We start from the raw sequence: 27,828 nt of genomic DNA on the forward strand, positions 1-27,828 counted from the left end.
CTAACCCAGGGGATCCTGCTTCTGCAAGCTGTTTAAATACTATCTATCTTTGGACTGCAAAAATACTTGCAAACCCAGCAATTTGGAATCTGTCGATCTCTAGCTGTCCCCGGCTGTAATAGTACTTTCTAGTCTGCAGACTTTAAAAAAAAACCTTCTAATATTGTCAAGTTTTATTTCAACCGTCCTCTGCATGACAAATCAGTCAGTGAGTCCGTTTCCCTCCCACCTCCCCCGTGACATGGGTACGAACTGCCAACATTCCAAATGACACCCTATTTCCTATGTAGTGCACTACTTTGGACCAGGGCCCTATAGGGGTTGGTGCATTATTTTGGACCAGGACCCTATGGGATGTAGTGCACTACTTTGGACCAGGGTGTAGTGTGTAGTCCACAACTTTTGATCAGGACCCATATGGTGCCATTTGGGACAGAGCCATGGAGTGCTGTAATAGAGTGGGCCAAAAGGAATGATTGGCAGAAAGGTGATTCTACTGTTCTGTTCTAACATGTGAGGAAAACAGGAGGCCCCCTCCTTTATGATTCACTGCCCTGCGAGGAGAGTTAAGGAGAGAACCATGGAACATCAGAGAGAGGGGTTGGAACTAATATTTAGCCAAAAGGCTGGCCTGGTACATTTATATTGGAATCATTTAGCTTTTATCCAGAGCCACGTAAAAGGGCAGACAGTACTGCAAATGTGGCGGCAGCTGGCAGGGCACAGAAAGCAGGACAGAGGAAGCAGGTTGGAAGGCTTGGTTGAGGAAGCTGAGGTTGGGTAGAGGTAGATGGCTTGGCTGAGACAGGTTAGATGTAGATGGCTGAGACAGGTTAGATGTAGATGGCTGAGGCAGGTCAGAGGTAGATGTATTGGCTGAGACAGGCTAGATGCTAGAGGTAGATGGCTGAGGCAGGTCAGAGGTAGATGGCTGAGGCAGGTTAGAGGTAGATGTCTTGGCTGAGACAGGTTAGAGATAGATGGCTGAGGCAGGTCAGAGGTAGATGTCTTGGCTGAGACAGGTTAGATGTCTTGGCTGAGGCAGGTCTGAGGTAGATGTCTTGGCTGAGGCAGGTTAGATATAGATGGCTGAGGCAGGTCAGAGGTAGATGTCTTGGCTGAGACAGGTTAGAGATAGATGGCTGAGGCAGGTCAGAGGTAGATGTCTTGGCTGAGGCAGGTTAGAGGTAGATGGCTGAGGCAGGTTAGAGGTAGATGGCTGAGGCAGGTCAGAGGTAGATGTCTTGGCTGAGGCAGGTTAGAGGTAGATGGCTGAGGCAGGTCAGAGGTAGATGTCTTGGCTGAGGCAGGTTAGAGGTAGATGGCTGAGGCAGGCCAGAGGCAGATGGCTGAGGCAGGTTAGAGGTAGATGGCTGAGGCAGGTTAGAGGTAGATGGCTGAGGCAGGTCAGAGGTAGATGTCTTGGCTGAGGCAGGTTAGAGGTAGATGTCTGAGGCAGGTCAGAAGGCCGAGGTAAGATAGAGCAGCAGACAAGATCTTAAAAGGAAGGTGTGGCTGTTCTAATGGTTTTACTAACAGTCGCAAATTCCCTTTAAACCCAGTCTGCTGTGAGGTCAGAGGTTAGAGGTCATCAGAGGTCAGAATGCCGCGCCGCTCGCCCATTGGACAGCCGGCCAGTAAACACCCTCTCAGTGTTTTCTCACGGCCAGAGAGACACAAAGTGGATTTTTCAAACAGACGTTTCAGAAAGGCACAAGCAGAAGTTAATGTAAAGTAACAGGGCTGTGATGTTCATATTTACGAAACCTACATTTGGTCAAAGAAAAATAGAAGAAGATCCGAACAACAGTAAAACAACTAGAGTGAACAACAGAACTAAACATAGGCCCACATCCTGAAATATAGTGGCTCTGACGAGCATGGCTCAAAGCAGCAGAAAAACAGACATTGATTTTGGCCTGGAGCTAGCTGAGGTAAAAAAAAAAAAGGCTCGTTGAAAGCAGAGAAGTTAAAAGCAGCCGTAAAGCCCTGCGGAGAAGGAGAGAAAGACAGAGACAGACACAGAGAAAGAGACACAGGGAGACAGAGGGCAGAGGAGGATTGTGGGTAGCGGGAACATCCAAGCAGCCTACTCACATTGACGATGGCCTCCTTGGTCTGGGCCATGTCTGATATGACTCCGTCTGTGATGATGAGCAGGACAAAGTACTGAGAGCCGTCCTGTACGGCCGCTGCGTATCTGACAGAGAGAGAACAGAGACTGCATTTGTAGACTGTAAATTAACTGCAAGAAGCCCAAATACATTTCATATTGGAATAAAACGTAATCATTTCAAACCTTGCTTACATTTGTTTACGATCAAGTCTTTTTATTGTTCGTGGAAATACTTGGGAGCAGATTTGCCTGTGTTTTTAGTGTATCCTCTGTCTATGACATAGACGCTCAGAATGTATCAACATATTCTGGGAATCCACCATAGTGTGCCTCTGAACTGTGTATAGTTTTACCTGCCCTGCGCTGTTTGACTGGGGGGGAAAAAACAACAACACATTAAAAGGCAATCTCTTTTCAGATACTAACTTCCTGTCACCAGAGAGCCAGAGTCCCAGAGCCTCAATATAGACATGTTAAGTACAGCCTGCTGTGTACTGTAACTCTCCTGTCTGTGATGAGCCAAAGTCTCAGCAGTATTCTGTATGTACGTGGCCTAGTTTTCACCACCCATCCCTAGCTGTCCATAACATGAATAATTGACTGATGTGTTTAGCAATGCAAGTTGCTGTATTGTCTCTGTTATATATATATGTTTTGTTTGTTGTTGTTATTGATGGATTGCCAGGTAGGCTCTGACCAGGGGCTGTATGCATTAAGCCTCTCAGAATAGAATGACTGATCTAGGATCAGCCCTCATCCCGCCCGTCCATGTAATCTTATTCATTATGATCTGCTCCTCTGAGACGTTTCATACGGACCCTGATCTTATTACTGTAACTAGAGAAGACAACAGTGACAACATCCAAGTGCTCATTATGCCAAAACGAAGGACGTTATTGACATTTCAGCCAGACCTCTGGGGTTTGTTGAGTCCTTTCTCCTGCTTTCTAATTTTGCCTGTCAAACGATTGGCTCTCTGGAGTCTGGAGTCGACACTTGAATTTGTGTGTGTGTGTCATCATAAGACAGAGACATGAGAGATTACTGCTGTTTGGGAAGTTAAATGGACATCAAGCGAAACACGCACACTCACACACACGCACGCACGCACGCACACACACACACACACACACACACACACACACACACACACACACTCACACACACGCACGCACGCACGCACGCACACACACACACACGCACACCAAGCCTACTCGTCAAGCGAAACACACACACACACACACACACACACACTCACACACACACGCACACACACACACACACACACACACACACAAACAACATGTGACCACTTATTAATTTGTTCTGGGACTTGACCACAAGTTACATCTGTTACCGCGGCAACAGTTTTTAAAATTGTTTTTTTTTTTTTTTTTTTTTTTTTTTTTTTCCCTTTTCATTAAATCACCACACATCCAAAAAACTGATAGTGTCTGTTAGTGGTCTGTCTGGATCAGGGTGGAGATGAAGGTTTCCTGAAGGTTTGTCTTTCAACTTATTTTCTAACCAAGGTTGAAATGTAGCCTGGTCCCAAATCTGTTTATGCTGTCTTATCATTCCTTTCTTTGGCTATAGGAGATAGCTGTACAACACAAACGGATCTGGGATCAGGCTATATGAGTTGATAGGAGAGCGTCGGTACGGTCTGTCTCGGGGGCTCACGGTCACACTCACTTTGCCACGTGGTTGACAACCGGAGAGAAGTTGGTGGGTCCGTAGAGTTGTACAGTCTTCAGACTCTGATGGTATGCTTCTAGAATCCCCTCCATTCCGTTGCAGTAAGGGTTCTCTATGTTGCCATTCTGTGATGGAGTAAATACAAAACATGTAACCTGAATTAAACTCGACAAAAACTATAAACGCAACATGTAAAGGGAACTGAAACAAAAGATCCCAGAAAAGTTCCATACGAACAAAAAAAGCGTATTTCTCTCACATTTTGTGCACACATTTATTTACATCCCTGTTAGTGAGCATTTCTCATTTGCCAATATAATCCAACCACCTGAACGGTGTGGCATATCAAGAAGCTGATTAAACAGCATGATCATTACTATTACATCATTACGTGATCAACACTGACTTGTTAAATAGTTAATAGTTAAATAGTTAAATAAAGGTTAAATAAATCAAATAAAAATACACAGGTGCACCTTATGTTGGGGGCAAAGGCAGTTTTGTCACACAACACAATCCCACAGATGTTTAAAGTTTTGAAGGAGCGCGCAATTGGCAAGTTGATTGCAGGAATGTTCACCAAAGCTGTTGCCAGAGAATATAATGTTAATTTCTCTACAATAAGCAGCCTCCAACATCGTTTTAGAGAATTGGCCACACAACCACAGACCACGTGTAACCACGCCAGCCCAGGGCACCAGCTGTTCCGGAAGACTGTGTGATCACACTCTCCGCAGCCGATGTGAGTAAGACCTTTAAACAGGTCAACATTCACAAGGCCACAGGGCCAGACGGATTATCAGGATGTGTACCGCGAGCATGAGCTAACCAACTGGCAAGTGCCTTCACTGACATTTTCAACCTCTCGCTGTCCGAATCTGTAATACCAACATGTTTGAAGCAGACCACCATAGTCCCTGTGCCCAAGAACACTAAGGTAACCTGCCTAAATGACTACGACACGTAGCACTCATGTCTGTAGCCATGAAATGCTTTGAAAGGCTGGTCATGGCTCACATCAACACCATTATCCCAGAAACCCTAGAGTCACTGCAATTTGCATACCGCCCTAACAGATCCACACTGCCCTTTCCCACCTGGACAAAAGGAACGCCTATGTGAGAATGCTATTCATTGACTACAGCTCCGCATTCAACACCATAGTGCCCTCAAAGCTCATCACTAGGTTAAGGACCCTGGGACTAAACACCTCCCTCTGTAACTGGATCCTGGACTTCCTGACGGGCTGCCCCCAGGTGGTGAGGGTAGGTAACAACACATCTTTAACGCTGATCCTCAACACTGGAGCTCCCCAGGGGTGCGTGCTGCCATCCTGTACTCCCTGTTCACTCGTGACTGCACGACCATGTACGACTCCAACACAATCATTAAGTTTGCCAATGACACAACAGTGCGTAGGCCTGATCACCGACAACGACGAGACAGCCTATAGGGTGGAGGTCAGAGACCTGGCCGTGTGGTGCCAGGACAACAACCTCTCCCTCAACATGATCAAGACCAAGGAGATGATTGTGGACTACAGGAAAAGGAGGACCGAACAGGCCCCCACTCTCATCAACGGGTCTGTAGTGGAGCAGGTTGAGAGCTTCAAGTTCCTTGGTGTCCACATCACCAACAAACTAACATGGTCCAAGCACACCAAGACAGCTGTGAAGAGGGCACAACAAAAACTATTCCCCCTCAGGAGACTGAAAAGATTTGGCATGGGTCCTCAGGTCCTCACCAGGTTCTACAGCTGCACCATTGAGAGCATCCTGACTGGTTGCATCACCGCCTGGTATGGCAACTGCTTGGCCTCCGACCGCAGGCACTACAGAGGGTAGTGCGTACGGCCCAGTACAACAGCGGTGTCAGAGGAAGACCCTAAAAATTGTCAAAGACTCCAGCCACCCTAGTCATATCCTGTTCTCTCTGCTACCGCAAGGTAAGTGGAACCGGAGCACCAAGTTTAGGTCCAATTGGCTTCTAAACAGCTTCTACCCCCAAGCCATAAGACTACTGAACATCTTATTTGTATATTTGTAAATTTTTTAAACTGCATTGTTGGTTAAGGGCTTGTATTCAGCATTTCACTGTAAGGTCTGCACACCTGTTGTATTCAGCATTTCACTGTAAGGTCTACACACCTGTTGTATTCAGCATTTCACTGTAAGGTCTACACACCTGTTGTATTCAGCATTTCACTCTAAGGTCTACACACCTGTTGTATTCAGCATTTCACTGTAAAGTCTACTACACCTGTTGTATTCAGCATTTCACTGTAAGGTCTATCTACACCTGTTGTATTCAGCATTTCACTGTAAGGTCTACACACCTGTTGTATTCAGCATTTCACTGTAAGGTCTACACACCTGTTGTATTCAGCATTTCACTGTAAGGTCTACACACCTGTTGTATTCAGCATTTCACTGTAAGGTCTACTACACCTGTTGTATTCAGCATTTCACTGTAAGCTCTACTACACCTGTTGTATTCAGCATTTCACTGTAAGGTCTACACACCTGTTGTATTCAGCTTTTCACTCTAAGGTCTACACACCTGTTGTATTCAGCATTTCACTGTAAAGTCTACTACACCTGTTGTATTCAGCATTTCACTGTAAGGTCTACACACCTGTTGTATTCAGCATTTCACTGTAAGGTCTACTACACCTGTTGTATTCAGCATTTCACTGTAAGGTCTACACACCTGTTGTATTCAGCATTTCACTGTAAGGTCTACACACCTGTTGTATTCAGCATTTCACTGTAAGGTCTACACACCTGTTGTATTCAGCATTTCACTGTAAGGTCTACTACACCTGTTGTATTCAGCATTTCACTGTAAGGTCTACACACCTGTTGTATTCAGCATTTCACTGTAAGGTCTACTACACCTGTTGTATTCAGCATTTCACTGTAAGGTCTACTACACCTGTTGTATTCAGCATTTCACTGTAAGGTCTACTACACCTGTTGTATTCCGCATTTCACTGTAAGGTCTACACACCTGTTGTATTCAGCATTTCACTGTAAGGTCTACTACACCTGTTGTATTCAGCATTTCACTGTAAGGTCTACTACACCTGTTGTATTCAGCATTTCACTGTAAGGTCTACTACACCTGTTGTATTCAGCATTTCACTGTAAGGTCTACACACCTGTTGTATTCAGCATTTCACTGTAAGGTCTACTACACCTGTTGTATTCAGCATTTCACTGTAAGGTCTACTACACCTGTTGTATTCAGCATTTCACTGTAAGGTCTACTACACCTGTTGTATTCAGCATTTCACTGTAAGGTCTACACACCTGTTGTATTCAGCATTTTACTGTAAGGTCTACTACACCTGTTGTATTCAGCATTTCACTGTAAGGTCTACACACCTGTTGTATTCAGCATTTCACTGTAAGGTCTACTACACCTGTTGTATTCAGCATTTCACTGTAAGGTCTACACACCTGTTGTATTCAGCATTTCACTGTAAGGTCTACACACCTGTTGTATTCAGCATTTCACTGTAAGATCTACACACCTGTTGTATTCAGCATTTCACTGTAAGGTCTACACACCTGTTGTATTCAGCATTTCACTGTAAGGTCTACTACACCTGTTGTATTCAGCATTTCACTGTAAGGTCTACACACCTGTTGTATTCAGCATTTCACTGTAAGGTCTACTACACCTGTTGTATTCAGCATTTCACTGTAAGGTCTACACAAAATATTTGGTTTAAAAAAAAATTAAAAATAAAATGTATCCTTACTTTGCGGGGCTATGGCGGTGGAGACCCTGTTGATGACCTGCTCATTAGTTTTATTGTACAACACCATCCCCAACCAGCTTTGCGGGTAGGAGAGTAGGACCAGTAACCGGAAGGTTGCTGGATCTAACACCCTAGCCGACAAGGTACAAATCTGTTGCTCTGGCAGTTAACCCCCAACAACAACTGCTCCCCAGACGCCGATGACACGTTTCGGTTTGAATAGATTCAGTTGTGCAACTGACTAGGTATCCCATTTCCATCCACATTAACTGGGCAGGGTAGCCTAGTGGTTAGAGCGTTGGACTAGTAACCGGAAGGTTGCGAGTTCAAACCCCCGAGCTGACAAGGTACAAATCTGTCGTTCTGCCCCTGAACAGGCAGTTAACCCACTGTTCCCAGGCCGTCATTGAAAATAAGAATTTGTTCTTAACTGACTTGCCTGGTTAAATAAAGGTAAAAAAAAAAAAAAAAAAAAAAAAAAAAAAAAAAAAAAAAAAAAAAAATTGATTGAAGAATCCGTCAGGCTTATAGAAGCCAAATTGCACAATAAAAGGTTTTAAATGAATCCCGTGTTTAATTTATGCATGCTCATATCTGTCAAAGGAACACACATGTTCAATCCCTCACGCACGCACACACACACATATATATATAGAAACTCTACTGGGAAAGGTATATAATATGTATGTAAATGCTGTGCAAGAAGTCAGTCAGAGCCAGACACATTAATAAACACCAGAAGAAGTCAGTCAGAGCCAGCCACATTAATAAACACCAGAAGAAGTCAGTCAGAACCAGCCACATTAATAAACACCAGAAGAAGTCAGTCAGAGCCAGCCACATTAATAAACACCAGAAGAAGTCAGTCAGAGCCAGCCACATTAATAAACACCAGAAGAAGTCAGTCAGAACCAGCCACATTAATAAACACCAGAAGAAGTCAGTCAGAGCCAGCCACATTAATAAACACCAGAAGAAGTCAGTCAGAGCCAGCCACATTAATAAACACCAGAAGAAGTCAGTCAGAGCCAGCCACATTAATAAACACCAGGAGAAGTCAGTCAGAACCAGCCACATTAATAAACACCAGAAGAAGTCAGTCAGAGCCAGCCACATTAATAAACACCAGAAGAAGTCAGTCAGAGCCAGCCACATTAATAAACACCAGAATAAGTCAGTCAGAGCCAGCCACATTAATAAACACCAGAAGAAGTCAGTCAGAGCCAGCCACATTAATAAACACCAGAAGAAGTCAGTCAGAACCAGCCACATTAATAAACACCAGAAGAAATCAGTCAGAGCCAGCCACATTAATAAACACCAGAAGAAGTCAGTCAGAGCCAGCCACATTAATAAACACCAGAAGAAGTCAGTCAGAGCCAGCCACATTAATAAACACCAGAAGAAATCAGTCAGAGCCAGCCACATTAATAAACACCAGAAGAAGTCAGTCAGAACCAGCCACATTAATAAACACCAGAAGAAGTCAGTCAGAACCAGCCACATTAATAAATACCAGAAGAAGTCAGTCAGAACCAGCCACATTAATAAACCTGCTGAATCTTTGAAGTGTGCTTCTTTGAGTCATTACTAACAGCATTATTAACACCCTCAGTGATGTACTGTACAGTAGATAGCTATAGCTACATCTGCGGGCAGGTGTTGTACAGTAGATAGCTATAGCTACATCTGCAGGAAGGGGCTGTACAGTAACTAGCTATATCTACATCTGCGGGCAGGGGTTGTACAGTAGCTAGCTATAGCTACATCTGTAGGCAGTGGTTGTACAGTAGCTAGCTATAGCTACATCTGCGGGCAGGGGTTGTACAGTAGCTAGCTATAGCTACATCTGTAGGCAGTGGTTGTACAGTAGCTAGCTATAGCTACATCTGTAGGCAGTGGTTGTACAGTAGCTAGCTATAGCTACATCTGTAGGCAGTGGTTGTACAGTAGCTAGCTATAGCTACATCTGTAGGCAGTGGTTGTACAGTAGCTAGCTATAGCTACATCTGCAGGCAGGGGCTGTACAGTAACTAGCTATAGCTACATCTGCAGGCAGGAGCTGTACAGTATAGTTACCAGTGAGGATCCATCCATCCTTCAGGCAGAGGTTGTACAGTATAGTTACCAGGGGAACTCATTGGACATCAGATAATACCTAGTTTTGCACCAAACTCTGCAAGCTCTACCAGCCCCAGTGAGAATCTGTAGTGTGCGTGTGTGTGCGCGTCTGCAGTCATAGGACGATGATAGATAGTTACCAAGGGGAACTCGTGGGATACATGTCCATCGGGGGGCAGCTTGGCTCCGAAGCCCAGAGCAGGGAACATCTTGTCACTGTCATAGTCCTGAATGATCTCTCCTACAGCCTTCAGGGCCATGGCGTATGCATTCATCTGGTACGGGTTCATGTAGTGGAGGGAGGTGGACTGGGACGGGTTACCTGGAGAGCAACCCAGGTGGGTTAGAATGCAGGGTTCAGAGTTCAGAGCTTGAGTAGAGACAGCAGCCTGCTGGACTTGAGAGCCTCACAGTAAGAGATAGTCAGCTTATAGAGCTGTAGAATACAATACAAATAATGTATCAAAATAGTACCAGCCCTCACCATTGGATGCTGTGAAATCAATGGCCACCGTGAAGTGAATCTGAGTTCTGGAAGAGAAGAACAGAGAAAAATATTGATTTTAGATATTGTAACAGAGAACTCCTGGTGTTTAATTTAGAGTTGGGTTGAGTCTCTCTCTCTCTCTCTCTCTCTCTCTCTCTCTCCTCTCTTTCCAAAGCAAGTGAAATAGATAATAAACAAAAGTGAAATAAACAAAAAATGAACAGTAAACATTACACTCACAAAAGAATAAAGACATTTCAAATGTCATATTATGTATACAGTGTTGTAACGATGTGAAAATGGTTAAGGTACAAAAGGGGAAATATCAAAATTGGATTTGTTTTCAAACTCTTTGTGGGTCTGTGTAATATGAGGGAAATATGCGTCTCTAATATTGATCATACATTGGGAAGGAGGTTAGGAAGTGCAGCTCAGTTTCCACCTCATTTTATGGGCAGTTTGCACATAGCCTGTCTTCTCTTGTGAGCCAGGTCTGCCTATGGCAACCTTTCTCAATAGCAAGGATATACCTTTCTCAATAGCAAGGATATGCTCACTGAGTCTGTACATAGTCAAAGCATTCCTTCCTTTTGGGCCAGTCACAGTGGTCAGGTATTCTGTCACTGTGTACTCTCTGTTTAGGGCCAACTAGTATTCTAGGTTGCTCTGTTTTTTGGTTAATTCTTTCCAATGTATCAAGTAATTTTATACTCATGATTTGGTTGGGTCTAAATGTGTTGCTGTCCTGGGCCTCTGTTGGGTCTGTTGGTGATTGTGAACAGAGCCCCAGTGGTGTTTTACATTGTACACAGAGGATATTTTTTGCAGAATTCTACATGCAGTCTCATTTTGGTGTTTGTCCCATTTTGTGAATTATTGGTCTCTCTCTCTCTCCTACAAAGTTACAGTTACATCCTAGTTGCTCGGCTTGAAGATATAATCCTCCCCATCTGTCCAGGAGACCACCTCAATTACCCAGAAGCCATCACTCTGCTCTCTGCTTCAGCTCTCACCTGGGAGAAAAGCACCGACCGAACCGACCAAGCCGGCTTTCCTGTTCAACCGAGTCGGCGCCTCAAAAAAAACAACATATTTATTTTATATATGTTTTATTTTTTATCCTTCTCCCAGGAGCGTGAGATAAATGAATTCACAGTAGCAGCAGAGAAGCAGCCAGTCTGGTTTCCAAGCCCAGTTAGGCAGCAAGCCAGTCCAACTACATGCATGGCCACACATCTGGATGGCTAGCTTCGCTTGGCTGGACTGCACCCTTACCACTTTTAAGACTTATAAGACGTGTTTGACTGACAGGACAGCAATTACTACAAACATTGACATACACTGAGTATACCAAACATTAGGAACACTTTTCTAATATTGAGCTAAACCCCTCTCCCCTTTTTCCCCATGAACAGCCTCAATTTGTCGGGGCATTGACTCTACAAGGTGTCAAAAGCATTCCACAGGGATGCTGGTCCATGTTGACTCCAATGCTTCCCACAGTTGTGTCAAGTTGGCTGGATGTCCTTTGGGTGGTGGACCATTCTTGATACACACAGGAAACTGTTGAGCATGAAAAACTCAGCGGCGTTGGAGTTCTTGATACAAACCGGTGCGCCTGGCACCTACTACCATGCCCTGTTCAAAGACACTTAAATATTTTGTCTTGCCTATTTACCCTCTGAATGGCACGCATACATAATCCATGTCTCAATTGTCTCAAGGCTTAAAAATCCTTCTTCAACCTGTCTGCCCCCCTTCATCTACACTGATTGAAGTGGATTTAACAAGTGACATCAACAAAGGATTATAGTTTTCACCTGGATTCACCGGGTCAGTCTGTCATGGAAAGAGCGGGTGTTCGTAAAATGTTTTGTACAGTCAGTTGAAGTCGGAAGTTTACATACACCAAAGCCAAATACATTTAAACTCAGTTATTCACAATTCCTGACATTTAATCCTAGTAAAAAATGCCTGTCTTAGGTCAGTTAGGATAACTAATTTATTTTAAGAATGTGAAATGTCAGAATAATAGTAGAGAGTGTGATTTATTTCAGCTTTTATTCATTTCATCACATTCCCAGTGTGTCAGACGTTTACATACACTCAATTAGTATTTGGCAGCATTGTCTTTAAATTGTTTTAATTTGGGTCAAATGTTTTGGGTAGCCTTCCACAAGCTTCCCACAATAAGTTGGGTGAATTTTGGCCCATTCCTCCTGACAGAGCAGGTGTAACTGAGTCAGATTTGTAGGCCTCCTTGCTCGCACACGCTTTTTCAGTTCTGCCCACAAATTTTCTATAGGATTGAGGTCAGGGCTTTGTGATGGCCACTCAAATACCTTAACTTTGTTGTCCTTAAGACATTTTGCCACAACTTTGGAAGTATGCTTGGGGTCAGTGTCCATTTGGAAGATCCATTTGCAATGTACCCCCACAATATGATGCTGCCATCCCCGTGCTTCACCGTTGGGATGGTGCTCTTCGGCTTGCAAGCCTCCCACTTTTTCCTCCAAACACAACGATGGTCATTATGGCCAAACAGTTCTGTTTTCTTTCATCAGACCAGAGGACATTTCTCCAAAAAGTACGATCTTTGTCCCCATGTGCAGTTGCAAACCGTAGTCTGGCTTTTTGATGGCGGTTTTGGAGGAGTGGCTTCTTTCTCGCTGAGCGGCCTTTCAGGTTATGTCGATATAGGACTCGTTTTACTGTGGATATAGATACTTTTGTACCTTTTTCCTCCACCATCTTCACAAGGTTCTTTGCTGTTGTTCTGGGATTGATTTGCACTTTTTGCACCAAAGTACACCAAAATTGTTGGAAAAATGACTTGTGTCATGCACAAAGTAGATGTCCTAACCGACTTGCCAAAACTATAGTTTGTTAACAAGAAATTTGTGGAATGGTTGAAAAACGAGTTTTATGGGGGCATCATTTTCACTTTTGGATGAATTGCATTCCCAGAGTGAACTGCCTCCTACTCTGTCCCAGATGCTAATATTTGCATATTATTATTAGTATTGGATAGAAAACAGAGTTTCTAAAACTGTTTGAATGATGTCTGTGAGTATAACAGAACTCATATGGCAGGCGAAACCTGAGAAAAATACAACCAGGAAGTGGGACATCTGAGGTTTGTAGTTTTTCAAAGCCTGGCCTACCAAATACACATTGAGATATGGATGAGGTTGCACTTCCTAGGGCTTCCACTAGATGTCAACCATTTTTTGAAACTTGAATGAGGATTCTACTATAAAGGAGGGGCTCATGAGACCTCTTTGAGTCAGTGCTCTGGCAGAGAGCCTTGGTCTCATGACGCACCATCCCGACAGAGTTACCTCTCGTTCCAGTGCCTTTCTGAAGACAAAGGAATTCTCTGGTTGGAACATTATTGATGTTTTATGTTAAAAACATCCTAACGATTGATTCCATACATCGTTGGACATGTTTCTAAAGGACTGTAACAGAACTTTTTGAGTTCTTGTCTGGATGAAATGCTCGCGCCTCATGTAGATGGATTACTGGGCTGAACACGCTAACAACAAGTGGCTATTTGGACATAAATGATGGAGCTTTATGGAACAAATCAGTCATTTATTGTCAAACTGGGATTTCTGGGAGTGCCTTCTGATGAAGATCATCAAAGGTAAGTGAATATTTATGGTGTTGTTTCTAACTTTGTTGATTCCAAAATGGCGAATATTCCTCTGGCTGTTTTGGGTTCTGAGCGCCGTTCTCAGATTATGATCACAACGAGATACAGATTATGCTTTTTCCGTAAAGTTTTTTTGAAATCTGACACAGCGGTTGCATTAAGGAGAAGTCTATCTTTAATTCTGTGAACAACACTAGTATCTTGTATCAATGTTTATTATTAGTATTTCTGCAAAATCACCGGATGTTTTGGAATCAAAACATTACTGCATGTAAGGCGCCAATGTAAACTGAGATTTTTGGATATAAATATGCACATTATCGAACAAAACATACATGTATTGTGTAACATGATGTCCTATGAGTGTCATCTGATGAAGATCATCAAAGGTATGTGATTAATTTGTATCTAGATTTCTGCTTTTTGTGACTCCTATCTTTGGCTGGAAAATCTTTCATTTGCTGTATTGGACCTGTTAAGGATATGGCAGACATACGCCCCCTTTGGAGAGATTGGGTACCCCTAGTAAACTGGAAAAAAAATCTGTCAAAAATTGCTAATATATGCAAATAAAGATTATTATTGGATAGAAAACACTCTAAAGATTCTAAAACCGTTGGAATTATGTCTGTAAGTATAGCAGAACTCACCGGGCAGGCATTCTTCCAAACTAGTTTTTGTGGCCATGAAAGTTGGAGCAACTTTGACGTCATGGCCCCCACCCTTCCCAACCAGTTATGATTCTGGGGACACTTTCTATCTCTTCCGCTAGATGTCCTCTTTCAAATCCCGCGAGAATTGACCCTATGGGAGTGAAATTAGTGTGTGCCACGAGAGAATAGGCTGTGCGTATGGGCGCAAATTGGTCCCAGCCATTCCTTTGTTCCAGCACTCAAGAGAAGGGCAGACGATGGCCGATTGAATTGAAGTTTGTTTTGCGTGTCTAAAACATCATAAAGCTTGCTTCTGCACTTAGTTTGACCTGTTTAGTCGACATATAATATGTCATTTTGAAGTTTTGATGCGCAACTTTTCCGGACCAGAGGACGTTTTGGGTGCATTTCAGCTGATGTTATTAGCAGTAGCTAATACAAAGACGCAAGACTTGAAACCAAACGATGTATTGGGTAAGTATGAAGCCTTCCAGAACATTCTGAACGAAGACCATCGAAGGTAAGGGAATATTTATGCTTAAATCTGTGTTTCTGTTGACTCCAACATTACGTGGAAATGTAGCTTGGAACTGAGCGCTGTCTCAGCATATGGAATAGTGTGCGATTTCTGTAACGTTAAAAATAAATCTAACACAGCGGTTGCATAAAGAAGCAGTGTATCTTTCTAACTATATGTAGAACATGTATATTTAGTCAAAGTTTATGATGTCTATTTACGTTATCTTGCCGCGCTACATAGATTTCCTGCGGGCATTTTTGAGTAATTTCTGAACGTGAACTCACTGTAAATGGACATTTATGGATATAAATGGCATATTATTGAAAAAAAAAATATGTACTGTGTAACATGTCATATTACTGTCATCTGATGAAGATTTTCAAAAGGTTAGTGAGCGATTTATTTTTTAATCCTGCGTTTGTTGATTGCATGTTTTGGCTATTCAAATGAGCTGTGTCTGGTGGTGGTTTTACATATATATGTGCTATGTTTTCGCCGTAAAACATTTTAGAAATCTGACTTGCTGGCTAGATGAACAAGGTGTTTATCTTTCATTTGAGCTATTGGACTTGTTAATGTGTGGAGGTTAAATATTTTTAAGAATATTTTTGCGTTCCATGCGCCACCGTTTCAGCTGAACGTGGGAGGGTTGATCCCCAATTGGGAACCAGTATCGTAGACAGGTTAATGTGTGAAAGTTACATATTAAAAATAAAAATAAATGAATTTCGCGCGCTGACTTTTCTGCGGAATATTGTCGAGGTGTTCCGCTAGCGGAACCCCTGCGCTAGAAAGGTTAATGACTCCAACCTAAGTGTATGTAAACTTCCGACTTCAACTGTATACTTAAACCATACGATAAACTGGAGCTACACAAATAAAACGGTGTTAAAAGTTAAATTACACAAGTAGACAGAAATACTGTATATTATTCTCAGTAGGCTTCATGGTAAATAACTGTAAACTCCTAGAGTGTGCAGCTCAGTAGGCTTCATGGTAAATAACTATTAGCTCCTAGAGTGTGTAGCTCAGTAGGCTTCATGGTAAATAACTGTAAACTCCTAGAGTGTGTAGCTCAGTAGGCTTCATGGTAAATAACTATCAGCTCCTAGAGTGTGCAGCTCAGTAGGCTTCATGGTAAATAACTATTAGCTCCTAGAGTGTGCAGCTCAGTAGGCTTCATGGTAAATAACTATTAGCTCCTAGAGTGTGTAGCTCAGTAGGCTTCATGGTAAATAACTGTAAACTCCTAGAGTGTGTAGCTCAGTAGGCTTCATGGTAAATAACTATCAGCTCCTAGAGTGTGCAGCTCAGTAGGCTTCATGGTAAATAACTATTTATATATATATATATTTATATTTATATATATTTATATTAGTTATAGTTATAGTAACTGACCTCTGGTCAGACCAGACTGGACATTATCCTTATACTGGGAAAAAATCCTTATATCCCTTCCAGACACACAAGTTGCAAGTCAATTAATAAATATATAAAGACTTGGAGAGCTGAGAGACAAGACAGAGTAAAGACAGTCATTTCCCTGATGGGTTTGTTAGGCACAATAACAAGCAGAGAGAGAGAGAGAGAGAGAGAGACAGAGAGAGAAAGATAAAGAGAGACAGATAAAGAGAGAGAGAGAGAGAGAGAGAGAGAGAGAGAGAGAGAGAGAGATAAAGATAAAGAGAGACAGACAGACAGACAGACAGACAGACAGACAGACAGACAGACAGACAGACAGACAGACAGACAGACAGACAGACAGACAGACAGACAGACAGACAGACAGACAGACAGACAGACAGAGAGAGAGAGAGATACAGAGAGAGAGAGACAGAGACAGAGACAGAGACAGAGAGAGAGAGAGAGAGACAGACAGACAGACAGACAGACAGACAGACAGACAGACAGACAGACAGACAGACAGACAGACAGAGTTAACGAACACGACCCGATGGTAAACAAAGTAGTGTTAATTAATGGGAGGAAGAGTTACTACTAAACATGTTCTGACAAAACCCTCATCAACAGCTCTCCAAGCTGTCAGGGTCTGTTTTCTTGTTCAGACTCATCTGATTCCCACTTCTGTTGTATTGTATATTAACATCATCCATGTTAAATGGAGTCCTGTGTTAGTCATCTCTATTGTATTTTTGCCTACAGTGTATAATCATGGTTTATCATTAGGCTGTCAGTGTATATGCAAACAGCCTCACTAACATTTAGGAAAACTGCGAGATAAGGAGTCCTTTCCCAAAAGGTTTCTCATAAACCAATAATGAGCCGAGGGAGGTGAAAGTAGTCATGATTTGACAGGAAACTAAGTGTCCATAATGAGAGACAAGGGATTAGTGATAACTAACGTAGTATCGAAACTACACAATGAATAACCTCATCACTGCTGTTCTACGCAGTGTTTCAATTAAATATATAACGCTGACAACTGTGTGTCATCACCATCACGATAATTACCGGCATCATCGACACCATAATCAATATCATCATCATCAGTAACACCATCATCACATCATCATCACATCATCATCAGTAACACCATCATCACATCATCATCAGTAACACCATCATCAATATCCCCATCATCATTATCATCATCATCATCCTCATGATCATCATCATCATCATCAGTAACACCATCATCATCATCATCATCATCATCAGTAACACCATCATCATCATCATCATCATCAGTAACACCATCATCATCATCATCATCATCATCAATATCACCATCATCATCATCATCATCATCATCATCAGTAACACCATCATCATCATCATCATCATCAGTAACACCATCATCATCATCAATATCACCATCATCATCATCATCATCATCATCAGTAACACCATCATCATCATCATCATCATCATCATCAATATCCCCATCATCATCATCATCATCATCATCATCATCATCATCAATATCACCATCATCATCATCATCATCATCATCAGTAACATCATCATCATCATCAGTAACACCATCATCAATAATATCACCATCACCATCAACATCAGTAACACCATCATCATCATTAATAACACCATCATCATCATCATCAATATCAACATCATCATCATCAGTAACACCATCATCATCATCATCATTAATAACACTATCATCATCATCAATATCATCATCAACATCATCATCAGTAACACCATTATCATCATCATCATCATTAATAACACCATCATCATCATCATCATCATTAATAACACCATCATCATCAGTAACACCATCATCATCATCATCATTAATATCAATCGTCATCATCGACACCATAATCAATATCATCATCATCAGTAACACCATCATCACATCATCATCACATCATCATCAGTAACACCATCATCACATCATCATCAGTAACACCATCATCAATATCCCCATCATCATTATCATCATCATCATCCTCATGATCATCATCATCATCATCAGTAACACCATCATCATCATCATCATCATCATCAGTAACACCATCATCATCATCATCATCATCAGTAACACCATCATCATCATCATCATCATCAATATCACCATCATCATCATCATCATCATCATCATCAGTAACACCATCATCATCATCATCATCATCAGTAACACCATCATCATCATCAATATCACCATCATCATCATCATCATCATCATCAGTAACACCATCATCATCATCATCATCATCATCATCAATATCCCCATCATCATCATCATCATCATCATCATCAATATCACCATCATCATCATCATCATCATCATCAGTAACATCATCATCATCATCATCATCAGTAACACCATCATCAATAATATCACCATCACCATCAACATCAGTAACACCATCATCATCATTAATAACACCATCATCATCATCATCAATATCAACATCATCATCATCAGTAACACCATCATCATCATCATCATTAATAACACTATCATCATCATCAATATCATCATCAACATCATCATCAGTAACACCATTATCATCATCATCATCATTAATAACACCATCATCATCATCATCATCATTAATAACACCATCATCATCAGTAACACCATCATCATCATCATCATTAATATCAATATCCCCATAATCATCATCATCATCATCATCAGTAACATCATCATCATCATCAATATCCCCATCATCATCACCATCAATATCCCCATCATCATCATCAGTAACACCATCATCATCATCAATATCCCCATCATCATCATCATCATCATCATCAATATCACCATCATCATCATCATCATCATCATCATCATCAGTAACATCATCATCATCATCATCATCATCATCAGTAACACCATCATCAATAATATCACCATCACCATCAACATCAGTAACACCATCATCATCATTAATAACACCATCATCATCATCATCAATATCAACATCATCATCATCAGTAACACCATCATCATCATCATCATTAATAACACTATCATCATCATCAATATCATCATCAACATCATCATCAGAAACACCATCATCATCATCATCAACTTTAATAACACCATCATCATCATCATCATTAATAACACCATCATCATCAGTAACACCATCATCATCATCATCATCATTAATAACACCATCATCATTCATAACACTATCATCATCATCATCATCATCATCATTAATAACACCATCATTCATCATTAATAATATCATCATCATCATCAGTAACACCATCATCATCATCATTAACAACACCATCATCATCATCATCAATATCACCATCATCATCATCAGTGACACCATCAGCATCATCATTAATAACACCATCATCATCATCATCAACATCATCATCACCATTAATAACACCATCATCAATATCACCATCAATATCACCATCATCATCATGAATATCACCATCATCAGTAATAACACCATCATCATCATCACCATCAATATCACCATAACCATCATCATCATCATCATCAGTAACACCATCATCATCATCAGAAACACCATCATCATCACCATCATCATCAGTAACACCATCATCATCATCAATATCACCATCATCATCACCATCATCAATATCACCATCATCATTAATAACACCATCATCCTCATCACCATCAATATCACCATCATCATTAATAACACCATCATCATCATCACCATCAATATCACCATCATCATCAATATCACCATCATCATTAATGACACAATCATCACCATCAACATCATCATCATCATCATAATCATCATCAGTAACACCATCATCATCATCATCATTATCGTCATTATCATTATCGTCCTCATCATTATCATCATCATCATTATCAACATTAAAACCATCATCATCATCATGCTCATTAAAACCATCATCATCATTACCATCGTTACCATCAACATCAACATCATCATCATCATTAAAACCATCATCATCATCATCATCACAATAATCAATCACCACCAACACCATCATCTAAATTCTGCCAGTAGTAGTATTTATTCTGGTTAATAATCATGAATTCCTTTCGCATACAGTATGTCTATAAACAATCTGCAAACAGCATCACACGCGCTTAATAAAACCCTAAGCCATATTTCAATCATGAGAAATGCAAAGGATGACAGCCAAGGAACTTGAAAAGAAGGAAAGGGAAGTGAATTTGGGGGAAAACAAACTTCCCCTTCATGTCCCCATCCATTCCCTAAGAGGTGAGACTTTAAAGACATAGCTGTAGCTAGCTGTTAGCATTGTGCTTCTTCTATGGTGATTAACAATGATTGACTCTCCTCATATAGCCTGGTTACATCAGATTGAATCCTGTGATTACCATGGTGAGCAGAAAGGGTGAAGCAATCAGTGTGTTTTTGTCACGTTCTGACCTTTATATCCTTTGTTTTGTATTTATTTAGTATGGTCAGGGTGTGAGTTGGGGTGGGCAGTCTATGTTTGTTTTTCTATGATTTGGGGATTTGTTTCGGCCTAGTATGGTTCTCAATCAGAGGCAGGTGTCATTTAGTTGTCTCTGATTGAGAATCATACTTAGGTAGCCTGGGTTGCACTGTTTGTTTGTGGGTGATTGTCTATGTTAGTTGCTTGTGGCAGCACAGGTCTCATTTATAGCGTCACGGTCGTTATTGTTTTTGTATTCAGTGTTCAGTACTTTCTTTAATTAAATATTCATCATGAACACATACCACGCCGCATTTTGGTCCTCCGATCCTTCTCGCCTCTCCACTTCAGATGAAGAGGAGGAAGACCGTGACAGGTTTAAGAAATTTAGCTCCATTCAGAAATCCACAGCCTGATGTTTTAATGTCCCTAGTCCCTAGTCATATCATAAAGCAGGAAGCATCCCAACCCTAGTCCCTAGTCATATCATACTGCAGGAAGCATCCCAACCCTAGTCCCTAGTCATATCATACAGCAGGAAGCATCCCAACCCAAGTCCCGAGTCATATCATACAGCAGGAAGCATCCCAACCCTAGTCCCTAGTCATATCATACAGCAGGAAGCATCCCAACCCAAGTCCCTAGTCATATCATACAGCAGGAAGCATCCCAACCCTAGTCCCTAGTCATATCATACAGCAGGAAGCATCCCAACCCAAGTCCCGAGTCATATCATACAGCAGGAAGCATCCCAACCCTAGTCCCTAGTTATATCATACAGCAGGAAGCATCCCAACCCTAGTCCCTAGTCATATCATACAGCAGGAAACATCCCAACCCTAGTCCCTAGTCATATCATACAGCAGGAAGCATCCCAACCCTAGTCCCTAGTCATATCATACAGCAGGAAGCATCCCAACCCTAGTCCCTAGTCATATCATACAGCAGGAAGCATCCCTACCCTAGTCCCTAGTCATATCATACTGCAGGAAGCATCCCAACCCTAGTCCCTAGTCATATCATACTGCAGGAAGCATCCCAACCCTAGTCCCTAGTCATATCATACTGCAGGAAGCATCCCAACCCTAGTCCCTAGTCATATCATACTGCAGGAAGCATCCCAACCCTAGTCCCTAGTCATATCATACAGCAGGAAGCATCCCAACCCTAGTCCCTAGTCAGATCCTATTGCAGGAAGCATCTTTACCTAATCATATCATACTGCAGGAAGCATCTCTTCATAGTCCCTGGTCATATCATACAGCAGGAAGCATCTCTTCCTAGTCCCTAGTCATATCATACAGCAGGAAGCATCTCTTCCTAGTCCCTGGTCATATCATACAGCAGGAAGCATCTCTTCCTAGTCCCTAGTCATATCATACAGCAGGAAGCATCTCTTTCTAGTCCCTAGTCATATCATACAGCAGGAAGCATCTCTTCCTAGTCCCTAGTCATATCATACAGCAGGAAGCATCTCTTCCTAGTCCCTAGTCATATCATACAGCAGGAAGCATCTCTTTCTAGTCCCTAGTCATATCATACAGCAGGAAGCATCTCTTTCTAGTCCCTAGTCATATCATACTGCAGGAAGCATCTCTTCCTAGTCCCTAGTCATATCATACAGCAGGAAGCATCTCTTCCAGTCCCTAGTCATATCATACAGCAGGAAGCATCCCTTCCTAGTCCCTAGTCATATCATACAGCAGGAGGCATCCCAACCCTAGTCCCTAGTCAGATCCTATTGCAGGAAGCATCTTTACCTAATCATATCATACTGCAGGAAGCATCTCTTCATAGTCCCTAGTCATATCATACTGCAGGAAGCATCTCTTCCTAGTACCTAGTCATATCATACTGCAGATAGCATCTCTTAGTCCCACATCATATCATACTGCAGATAGCATCTCTTCCTAGTCCCTAATCATATCATACTGCAGGAAGCATCTCTTCCTAGTCCCTAGTCATATCATACTGCAGGAAGCATCTCTTCCTAGTCCCTAGTCATATCATACTGTTGATAGCATCTCTTCCTAGTCCCTAATCATATCATACTGCAGATAGCATCTCTTCATAGTCCCTAGTCATATCATACTGTTGATAGCATCTCTTCATAGTCCCACGTCATATCATACTGCAGGAAGCATCTCTTCCTAGTCCCTAGTCATATCATACTGCAGATAGCTTCTCTTTCAAATCAAATCAAATCAAATTTTATTTGTCACATACACATGGTTAGCAGATGTTAATGCGAGTGTAGCGAAATGCTTGTGCTTCTAGTTCCGACAATGCAGTAATAACAAGTAATCTAACTAACAATTCCAAAACTACTGTCTTGTACACAGTGTAAGGGGATAAAGAATATGTACATAAGGATATATGAATGAGTGATGGTACAGAGCAGCATAGGCAAGATACAGTAGATGGTATCGGGTACAGTATGTACAAATGAGATGAGTATGTAAACAAAGTGGCATAGTATAGTATAAAGTGGCTAGTGATACATGTATTACATAAGGATACCGTCGATGATATAGAGTACAGTATATACGTATGCATATGAGATGAATAATGTAGGGTAAGTAACATTTATATAAGGTAGCATTGTTTAAAGTGGCTAGTGATATATTTACATCATTTCCCATCAATTCCCATTATTAAAGTGGCTGGAGTTGAGTCAGTGTCATTGTGTTGGCAGCAGCCACTCAGTGTTAGTGGTGGCTGTTTAACAGTCTGATGGCCTTGAGATAGAAGCTGTTTTTCAGTCTCTCGGTCCCAGCTTTGATGCACCTGTACTGACCTCGCCTTCTGGATGATAGCGGGGTGAACAGGCAGTGGCTCGGGTGGTTGATGTCCTTGATGATCTTTATGGCCTTCCTGTGACATCGGGTGGTGTAGGTGTCCTGGAGGGCAGGTAGTTTGCCCCCGGTGATGCGTTGTGCAGACCTCACTACCCTCTGGAGAGCCTTACGGTTGAGGGCGGTGCAGTTGCCATACCAGGCGGTGATACAGCCCGCCAGGATGCTCTCGATTGTGCATCTGTAGAAGTTTGTGAGTGCTTTTGGTGACAAGCCGAATTTCTTCAGCCTCCTGAGGTTGAAGAGGCGCTGCTGCGCCTTCTTCACGATGCTGTCTGTGTGAGTGGACCAATTCAGTTTGTCTGTGATGTGTATGCCGAGGAACTTAAAACTTGCTACCCTCTCCACTACTGTTCCATCGATGTGGATAGGGGGGTGTTCCCTCTGCTGTTTCCTGAAGTCCACAATCATCTCCTTAGTTTTGTTGACGTTGAGTGTGAGGTTGTTTTCCTGACACCACACTCCGAGGGCCCTCACCTCCTCCCTGTAGGCCGTCTCATCGTTGTTGGTAATCAAGCCTACCACTGTTGTGTCGTCCGCAAACTTGATGATTGAGTTGGAGGCGTGCGTGGCCACGCAGTCGTGGGTGAACAGGGAGTACAGGAGAGGGCTCAGAACGCAACCTTGTGGGGCCCCAGTGTTGAGGATCAGCGGGGAGGAGATGTTGTTGCCTACCCTCACCACCTGGGGGCGGCCCGTCAGGAAGTCCAGTACCCAGTTGCACAGGGCGGGGTCGAGACCCAGGGTCTCGAGCTTGATGACGAGCTTGGAGGGTACTATGGTGTTGAATGCCGAGCTGTAGTCGATGAACAGCATTCTCACATAGGTATTCCTCTTGTCCAGATGGGTTAGGGCAGTGTGCAGTGTGGTTGAGATTGCATCGTCTGTGGACCTATTTGGGCGGTAAGCAAATTGGAGTGGGTCTAGGGTGTCAGGTAGGGTGGAGGTGATATGGTCCTTGACTAGTCTCTCAAAGCACTTCATGATGACGGATGTGAGTGCTACGGGGCGGTAGTCATTTAGCTCAGTTACCTTAGCTTTCTTGGGAACAGGAACAATGGTGGCCCTCTTGAAGCATGTGGGAACAGCAGACTGGTATAGGGATTGATTGAATATGTCCGTAAACACACCGGCCAGCTGGTCTGCGCATGCTCTGAGGGCGCGGCTGGGGATGCCATCTGGGCCTGCAGCCTTGCGAGGGTTAACACGTTTAAATGTCTTACTCACCTCGGCTGCAGTGAAGGAGAGACCGCATGTTTTCGTTGCAGGCCGTGTCAGTGGCACTGTATTGTCCTCAAAGCGGGCAAAAAAGTTATTTAGTCTGCCTGGGAGCAAGACATCCTGGTCCGTGACTGGGCTGGGTTTCTTCCTGTAGTCCGTGATTGACTGTAGACCCTGCCACATGCCTCTTGTGTCTGAGCCGTTGAATTGAGATTCTACTTTGTCTCTGTACTGGCGCTTAGCTTGTTTGATAGCCTTGCGGAGGGAATAGCTGCACTGTTTGTATTCGGTCATGTTACCAGACACCTTGCCCCGATTAAAAGCAGTGGTTCGCGCTTTCAGTTTCACACGAATGCTGCCATCAATCCACGGTTTCTGGTTAGGGAATGTTTTAATCGTTGCTATGGGAACGACATCTTCAACGCACGTTCTAATGAACTCGCACACCGAATCAGCGTATTCGTCAATGTTGTTATCTGACGCAATACGAAACATCTCCCAGTCCACGTGATGGAAGCAGTCTTGGAGTGTGGAGTCAGCTTGGTCGGACCAGCGTTGGACAGACCTCAGCGTGGGAGCCTCTTGTTTTAGTTTCTGTCTGTAGGCAGGGATCAACAAAATGGAGTCGTGGTCAGCTTTTCCGAAAGGGGGGCGGGGCAGGGCCTTATATGCGTCGCGGAAGTTAGAGTAACAATGGTCCAAGGTCTTTCCTCCCCTGGTTGCGCAATCGATATGCTGATAAAATTTGGGGAGTCTTGTTTTCAGATTAGCCTTGTTAAAATCCCCAGCTACAATGAATGCAGCCTCCGGATAAATTGTTTCCAGTTTGCAGAGAGTTAAATAAAGTTCGTTCAGAGCCATCGATGTGTCTGCTTGGGGGGGGATATATACGGCTGTGATTATAATCGAAGAGAATTCTCTTGGTAGATAATGCGGTCTACATTTGATTGTGAGGAATTCTAAATCAGGTGAACAGAAGGATTTGAGTTCCTGTATGTTTCTTTCATTGCACCATGTCACGTTAGTCATAAGGCATACGCCCCCGCCCCTCTTTTTACCAGAAAGATGTTTTTTCCTGTCTGCGCGATGCGTGGAGAAACCTGTTGGCTGCACCGCTTCGGATAGCGTCTCTCCAGTAAGCCACGTTTCCGTGAAGCAAAGAACGTTACAGTCTCTGATGTCCCTCTGGAATGCTACCCTTGCTCGGATTTCATCAACCTTGTTGTCAAGAGACTGGACATTGGCAAGAAGAATGCTAGGGAGTGGTGCGCGCTGTGCCCGTCTCCGGAGTCTGACCAGAAGACCGCCTCGTTTCCCTCTCTTTCGGAGTCGTTTTTTTGGGTCGCTGCATAGGATCCACTCCGTTGTCCTGTTTGTAAGGCAGAACACAGGATCCGCGTCGCGAAAAACATATTCTTGGTCGTACTGATGGTGAGTTGATGCTGATCTTATATTCAGTAGTTCTTCTCGACTGTATGTAATGAAACCTAAGATGACCTGGGGTACTAATGTAAGAAATAACACGTAAAAAAACAAAAAACTGCATAGTTTCCTAGGAACGCGAAGCGAGGCGGCCATCTCTGTCGGCGCCGGAAGTAGAAGTAATCATATCATACTGCAGATAGCATCTCTTCATAGTCCCACGTCATATCATACTGCAGGAAGCATCCCTACCCTACTCCCTAGTCATATCATACTGCAGGAAGCATCCCAACCCAAGTCCCTAGTCATATCATACTGCAGGAAGCATCCCAACCCTAGTCCTTAGTCATATCATACTGCAGGAAGCATCCCAACCCTAGTCCCTAGTCATATCATACTGCAGGAAGCATCCCAACCCTAGTCCCTAGTCATATCATACTGCAGGAAGCATCCCAACCCTAGTCCCTAGTCAGATCCTATTGCAGGAAGCATCTTTACCTAATCATATCATACTGCAGGAAGCATCTCTTCATAGTCCCTGGTCATATCATACAGCAGGAAGCATCTCTTCCTAGTCCCTAGTCATATCATACTGCATATAGCATCTCTTCCTAGTCCCTAGTCATATCATACAGCAGGAAGCATCTCTTCCTAGTCCCTGGTCATATCATACAGCAGGAAGCATCTCTTCCTAGTCCCTAGTCATATCATACAGCAGGAAGCATCTCTTCCTAGTCCCTAGTCATATCATACAGCAGGAAGCATCTCTTCCTAGTCCCTAGTCATATCATACAGCAGGAAGTATCTCTTTCTAGTCCCTAGTCATATCATACAGCAGGAAGCATCTCTTCCTAGTCCCTAGTCATATCATACAGCAGGAAGCATCTCTTCCTAGTCCCTAGTCATATCATACAGCAGGAAGCATCTCTTTCTAGTCCCTAGTCATATCATACAGCAGGAAGCATCTCTTTCTAGTCCCTAGTCATATCATACTGCAGGAAGCATCTCTTCCTAGTCCCTAATCATATCATACAGCAGGAAGCATCTCTTCCAGTCCCTAGTCATATCATACAGCAGGAAGCATCCCTTCCTAGTCCCTAGTCATATCATACAGCAGGAGGCATCCCAACCCTAGTCCCTAGTCAGATCCTATTGCAGGAAGCATCTTTACCTAATCATAGCATACTGCAGGAAGCATCTCTTCATAGTCCCTAGTCATATCATACTGCAGGAAGCATCTCTTCCTAGTACCTAGTCATATCATACTGCAGATAGCATCTCTTAGTCCCACATCATATCATACTGCAGATAGCATCTCTTCCTAGTCCCTAATCATATCATACTGCTGGAAGCATCTCTTCCTAGTCCCTAGTCATATCATACTGCAGGAAGCATCTCTTCCTAGTCCCTAGTCATATCATACTGTTGATAGCA

General features: G+C 42.7%; 1 protein-coding gene across 3 annotated transcripts in view; it reads right to left on the bottom strand.

The window, feature by feature from the left end:
- The window catches only part of LOC110531262 (copine-8), a 218,791-nt gene that overhangs the window by 13,631 nt on the left and 177,332 nt on the right, over nt 1–27,828 (bottom strand). For all 3 annotated transcript variants that reach the window (XM_036988908.2, XM_036988907.2, XM_036988906.2), the window contains 4 exons: nt 10,186–10,232; nt 9,842–10,023; nt 3,812–3,939; nt 2,098–2,200 (listed from right to left, as the gene is read on the bottom strand). In XM_036988908.2, the coding sequence (XP_036844803.1) occupies nt 2,098–2,200; nt 3,812–3,939; nt 9,842–10,023; nt 10,186–10,232 (460 nt within the window). The remainder of the gene's footprint in view (nt 1–2,097; nt 2,201–3,811; nt 3,940–9,841; nt 10,024–10,185; nt 10,233–27,828) is intronic.

Source organism: Oncorhynchus mykiss, chromosome 9 (assembly GCF_057628025.1).
Source record: "Oncorhynchus mykiss isolate SJ-2025 chromosome 9, ASM5762802v1, whole genome shotgun sequence".
NCBI classification, from domain to species: domain Eukaryota; kingdom Metazoa; phylum Chordata; class Actinopteri; order Salmoniformes; family Salmonidae; genus Oncorhynchus; species Oncorhynchus mykiss.